Raw genomic sequence first — 6797 nt, forward strand, 5'->3', positions numbered from 1 at the left:
CATACCGATTCCGCGGCTAGCTCCAGTAATCCAGACAACCTGGAAGAACAACATTGTAATGGATAGACTAAATGTTTTAATTCAGAAATAGAAACAATAAAACAGCGCGAGAATTAAAATATTTGATTATACACTCGAAATTCATGACGGTTACCTTGTCTTCAATTTCTTCGCGCTTCGCATGTCTTTTCGACATCAAAGTGAAATCCCCTGCCGATAAATAATTAAAAACAAAAACCCACGAATTAAACTACAGAGAGAGCACAGGACACCGGTCTTCAACAGCCAAATTAAATTTATAAATGCGCACACGAAAAAAAAAATTACGATGAGATAGGGAGAAGGATTTTGAGCAGTTACCATCTGAGGTGACGAGTTTGAATAACAGGAAGAGAGAAAGAAAGATAGAAACGAAGAAGAGGGAAAGCAATATGCCCATACTTCAGAGGTTCAGTTGAAAACTTGGAAAGAGTACGAATGCTGCAAGGCGAAACCAAAGTACCCGGGACCGGCTCTCCTCCGGTGCCTTCCACCATTCTGCACCGGTTTTTAAGGAAAATGTTATTATGCTCCGTGTTTTACCACGTGTATTTTATTTATTTTTTTAATTTTTTTAATGGTTCAAAAATTAATTATTAATAAATTGGTGTATTTTTAAAAAAATATTTAATGATATTTAAAAAATATTTGAAAGAGAAAAAGTGCAAATGCCATACGGGCACACTCATTAGGCGGCAGAGTAGCATTGTTCGATTTTTAGATAGGAGAAATGTAATTGTATTTGAGAAAAATTTACAAAAAATTTTATTTCTCTACATATTAGTTATTCATATATTACAAATTATAAAATTTAAAATAATTTCAAAAGAAAACTGATAAAATGTGTGACACCCCCAGATTTCGCTTAGGATCAAACAGACGTCTAAAGCATCGGGACATACAGCACAAGGTTATCTGCCCTTGTTTATAACATATAAGATGCAATGTTCCTAACATGTATTTAGCATTATGCAATAGTCGCAGCTAATAATTTTTTTTCTTGAGGAATATTATACATCAAACTTATAATATCGCAAATAATTAAAATATAATTCATGCATACTTATCAAAATAAAATTCACGATTACAGCACGGGTCTCAGAAGATTGTAATATCAAAACAACGGAGATCTGGCCCCATAATTATATTGCCTACATTATTGGGCTAGTTCGTTGGGTAACTCGCGTAACTCGACTAACGATGCCGAAATATTATCCAAAGACCTAACTATGGAGGCTGCAAGTTTCGTGTTGCGTTTACGGCATCTAGTCAACCTCCTCTAGTTTGCCAATGTCTACTCCATATTCTGATCTTGACACATCGCCTACTATTCAGGAGAAATAGTAGTTGGAATTACCACAGTGAGATTTGATTACAAATGTCAGCAAGTTAACAAAAAACTTCTATACAGGTTAATGATGCATGCATGACAGTAATAGTATAAGTGTATAATCAAAATCGTAAGTAAGAAAAGCATAGCTTGACATATAGCATGGCATAATAACATAACTTGAACTAAAACTGAAACTGAAACTTAGCTTAACGTGACATGATATGTACGTGAACTTAAAACATAATATAGACTATCAACATAGTATGAACATGAACTTGAAACATAGCATGAACGTAAACATATATAATTTGAATATGAACTTAAACATAACATAACATATACGTAAACTAGAAACATAACGTGAACATGAACATAATATAACATGAACGTGAACATAACCTGACATGAATGTGAACTTGAAACATAATATGGATTTGAAACATAACATGAACCTTAACATAACATGACATAAACATGAACTTGAAACATATTCTTGTCTCATGGGGTCACCATGATAGAGTAGTCTTATCTCATAGGGTTATCATAATTGCGTAATCTTATCTCATGGGGTTAATATGATTGTGTATTCTTATATCATTAGGTTAACATGATTGCGTATTATTGTCTCATGGGTTACCACGATTGCGTATTCTTGTCTCCATGATAGCGTATTCTTATCTCATGGGGTTACTATTATTGAGGATTCTCGTCTCATGGGGTTACCATGATTTAACAATAACTATAAATTGAACAATAACTTAACTGTACGAAAACGTACATGAACGTAAGTCGAAAGACATGACGTACTTGACAGAAAATATTTTGTAATTTGACATATCATGTAACAAATAACATTTCATAATATGACATAACATGTAATAGTGAATATTACGTGACATGGCTTACATGTAACAGTAAACATTATGTGACATGGCATACATGTAACAGATGACATAACGTAACATGACATACTTGCAGCTTATAGCAATACGTGACAGAATAGATAGTGCAACAGATAAACATGTAATGACATAGTATGGCATGGCATATATAACAACATACGAACATAAATTGCAGTTTCCTTACTTATCACACATACCTAGTAAACTGATAGTAAGTTAAGAGCTAACTTACCTCGATCGTTGCGTTCTATAAAAATAAAGCACGAAACACAAGGAAAAATTGTCGAAAATCTCTACGCAAAAAGACCCAGAAATCTGTTCGAAAGAGCTCTTTTGAGTTTCTCTCTAAGAACGATGTGAAGAAGTGGTGAAAGGAAGTGAAATGTGTCTTGCATGATTTTAGACTTCTGGAGAGGGAAGTTATGAGCTTGAATGACCCTTGATTGCAAGTGGGCTATGTGACATAAAGTTGAGAACAGTGAGGGGCAAGGACTGCCTGCAGCAGCTGTGAGATATGGAGGTTGATAATGTGGATTTCTCCTTCACATCAAGGCATTATTAGGTGTAGCCAAGGGCAGTGGATGGCCTGCCATGTGGGGGAGGAAACTTATTCAAGAAATTTTGCCACGGTGGCCAAATTTGTGGGCCTTGGTGGGTCTCAACCAAGTGGACTTCAATTTGGGGTTTAAATGTCGTTTGGTTAGGGTTTGGGATGCTATCAAACCCAAATCCAATTTTTCTTAGCCCAATCAAATTTTCAAATTTAAAAGGTTAAATAATGATATCATAATAAGGATTTGATTAATTAATTGCATGTAGTAGTGATTTAATTAAGTGATTAAATACAATACTAGAAATCAGATTAAAAGGGGTTTGGAGGCCAACTTTAAGGTTTGGGAAACCGTTTAAGGTTTTGGTTTCAACCAAAATTTTGAGGTTTCAATTGGATTCCAACCATTTCGGGTTTCACTAGGATTGAAACCCTCTTTGGTCTGGCATAATTTGGTTGATCATATGAAACAAAGTTTTGCTTAGATGGCATTATCTCATACCTTGATTTCCTTCACAAATCCATCTAATGGTTCCTCATGGTGCCAAGTGTCTAATATTATTTACTATGTGTGGTTAAGATCTTACCAAGTGTCCAAATAAAACTTCACTAACCTAATTTGGACATTCCACATTATGATTTTGAAAACACTGCACTTGATACGCTTATTGAGGTTACTATTCACTCCAAAAAAATGCATAATAAACTTAGTATTAAAAAAATCCTAAATATTCATATTAACCTACAGTGAAAATCGTTTACCAAAATTCAACCTCGAAGTACCCCTAAAAATAATTTCGCAATTTCGAACAGGCGTTATGTTCGAAATTATGAAAATAAGTTATTGCGCCATAAAATTATAAATAATCAATTGAATCTAATGGCATAGACCATAACTCATTCTAACACTTCTGGCTATCTCAAATAATTAAACTCATATTTCTAGAATCATACTGAGTGATAATACTAACTATGTTGACAGACTATAACCTGTGCGATTGGTCAATTCGTCAAAACTTATGGGATTTTTACGAGATTCCTAAAGTCCATAGAAATTCCACCAGTGAATGTCTAGCGGGCTGTTACATCCTCCCTCTTAAAAAAAAAGATTTCTTTCTCGAAATCGACGCAAGTACAAACATAAAACACGCTCAAAAGAAGAAGTTGCTTACCAACCAACTATCCATCACTGGATGCCTCATCACGCTCAAGGGGCAGGTAACGTTCTTCCTGAGGTAACCCCTTCCTTTTGTAGACAACACTATTCTTATCTATAACCATCACATGGTTACACAAAATAACTACCATTATAGCATAAGGGTATAACACTCCCAAAGGTTATTACCTAAACTTAATGACTTATAAGCTGGCCTTCTAGGATACTGAATCCTTACTTAAATGAAATCACTATTCTCCTTATTGTTCAAAGAATTATCCACAACGTATATATATCTACCATTCTTAACTCTCTCTCTCTCAAATCATATCAATTTGTACTAGAATCCTTGCACACAGTAGGTCAAGCCGTACCAGCATACTCTCTAAATCTAAAACTTCAAGTATTCACGCAGTTCAATTTAGAAGAATTTAATCCATACACAACTGAATTCACTTTCTCTATTTCCTCAAGGAATTCTATCCACTTAAGACTAGTTTACTCCTTCATAACCACAATGAATTGTTCCTTCTCCTAGGTGGTACCTCGATAAACGATCAGTTATTAACCTCAACTCAAGAATTTATCTCTTATGATAGGCACAGCTCTTCTATCGATCATGAGCTGCCTCTTATTCTGACTCTAAATGAAAGGATCTATTCCAACTATTCACGTAAGTCCTCAAGACCAAGATTTACTACCCATATAAAAGTCTCCAATATAATGGCGATCTACGTTTTCCACAAACACAATACTTTGCCAAAAATACTTAATGGCAGCTGGATAAAACTACCATCATAAACGAATCCTACTACCGCCAAAGCCTCTCCCAAGCACTTTACTCTTCCGAACACAAATTTCTTTGGATCCTCAAAATCAAAACAACTCCAAACATGCAGAATACTAATTTATCAACCGTCAATATTCTTCCTCCAACTGCTAAAGGGTATTATATATCTACACTGATATGAACAATAATACTCTTAATGAGAATTGTTACTCTTACCACCCCGGTAACAATTCGGCTTCTGAACTAAACTCTCGTGTAATATCACAATCACTAAAAATAGGGACTCACTTGAATCAATAGCGTACAGGTTACAAACTTCAATGACTTAATATTCCCCAAAATAACAATAATGCAACAATACAATCAATTGTAATCAAATCAACCTTACATAAGCTTAAAAATACCTACGTCTTAGAAAAAATACCAGTGACGGTGCCAGCTTCTTCAGTTCTTGGGGCGTCAGCATCCAACATACACTCTCATGGGCACGTGTTGCCTCGGCTTTGGTTTGCAGCCGTTGTGGAGAGAAACTTCATTTCTTTCATTCCTCAAAGCAACACTAGGGCGGTCTTTGATCATATGACCCAGTTGGCCACACTTGAAATGTGACGCCCCGACTCCCACGTACAAAAAAAAACACGGGCATCGTAACATCGGGATGATGACAACTCGGTCACACATCCCAACGATAGTATCAAGTATGTGCATATGCAACAATGTACAATAAACAACGCAGCAGATAATATACATAAATCTACTAAGTACCAGAATTTTAAATACAAATATTCAAAACAAATCATCTTTAAAAAGTTATACAGTCATCCCAAATAAAAATATATACAAGTCTCAAACTAGAATACGAGTGATCCCAATCACTCCTCGGGCAGAGCCGACTCCTCAGGCTCACCCTCATCCTCCTCTACATCAAAATCTGTGTTACCATAGAATGGTATCGCAGGTAAGTATAAACCAAACAACCACGAGATAAAAATATATTAGTGCAAATAACATGCATGCATATGATGAAATATGCATTAGATCCAAAAATACCATTTTTCCCGAAAATAGATATTTTCAACACACGCCAAAATCCCATTTTGGCCCAAAAATAATATTCCGTCATTTTTCCAGAAAATGACCCAAATCAATAAAACCTTATTTTTCCAGAAAATGAATCACATAAAATCCTTTTAATCAACACACGCTATTTTCCCAGAAAACAGCCTATTATTCCATTAACCAATGCACCATGATCTCCCCTAGGGATCATCCGCACGTTCTGGCTTCAAAGCGATGCCCAGTTCCGCACCCAGCGCGTTCGTGGCCAAGCACCCACTACGCAATGAGCGACGCCCAGTTTCGACCCCACCGCGTTCGTAGCCAAGCATCCTCTAGCCCCCTCCAACAGAGGGGCCACGGAGTCGGCACGAGACCATCTCGTCCGATCCCATTGTGGTCCAGCGACAACCCAGGGGACATCACTCAGTATATTCCGCTCCCGAGTGACCAGAGGAGCTCCACCGAGATAATACCCCATCTCGGCTTGGGGTCGTGATACATACGCACCCAAAATCCTTTAACACATGAAAACCCAGTTTTCATGAAACACATGAACATGAATGCATGTATACGAAAATCCAGTTTCCTTTACAAACATGATCATGCGTGCAATATGCCATGTACATGAACAACACCATACCAACAACCAACATTTCACAATACCAACCAAACACAACTCCGTCCACAAATCATCCGACCCCCGAACTCCTCGGACTCAGTTCGGCATAACCAACCAGATCACAATAATATGAGTTAGTGCAAGAATATATTTAAATCACGATAGTTATTTGGAAAAATACTTACAGTACTATATAATAATTTCTGAAGGATCTCGGAAATGCAAGAAGTGGCAACACAGCTGCAGATCAGTGCAAAATGTACTGTGGCCGTGGGTCTCAAAAATTCACTTTTGAACGGAGACAAACCAAGACCCGAAATTGATAGGGTATGGCTTAGAGAGGTCAGTG

The 6797-nt window shown here is 36.6% G+C and overlaps 1 protein-coding gene across 3 annotated transcripts in view; it reads right to left on the bottom strand.

Moving 5' to 3' along the window:
• LOC121245183 (dehydrogenase/reductase SDR family member 7) overlaps positions 1–556 on the bottom strand; it is a 50576-nt gene extending 50020 nt beyond the window's left edge. For all 3 annotated transcript variants that reach the window (XR_005936578.1, XR_005936579.1, XM_041143457.1), the window contains exons 1-3: positions 361–556; positions 155–210; positions 6–39 (exon numbers count right to left, since the gene is read on the bottom strand). Coding sequence is in view for 1 of the 3 variants with exons in the window: in XM_041143457.1 (XP_040999391.1) it covers positions 6–39; positions 155–210; positions 361–439 (169 nt within the window). In the remaining 2 variants the exon portion in view is untranslated. The remainder of the gene's footprint in view (positions 1–5; positions 40–154; positions 211–360) is intronic.
• Positions 557–6797: the final 6241 nt, after the last annotated feature.

The sequence above is a fragment of the Juglans microcarpa x Juglans regia genome, unplaced genomic scaffold, assembly GCF_004785595.1.
Source record: "Juglans microcarpa x Juglans regia isolate MS1-56 unplaced genomic scaffold, Jm3101_v1.0 JmScfU0001, whole genome shotgun sequence".
Classification (NCBI taxonomy): domain Eukaryota; kingdom Viridiplantae; phylum Streptophyta; class Magnoliopsida; order Fagales; family Juglandaceae; genus Juglans; species Juglans microcarpa x Juglans regia.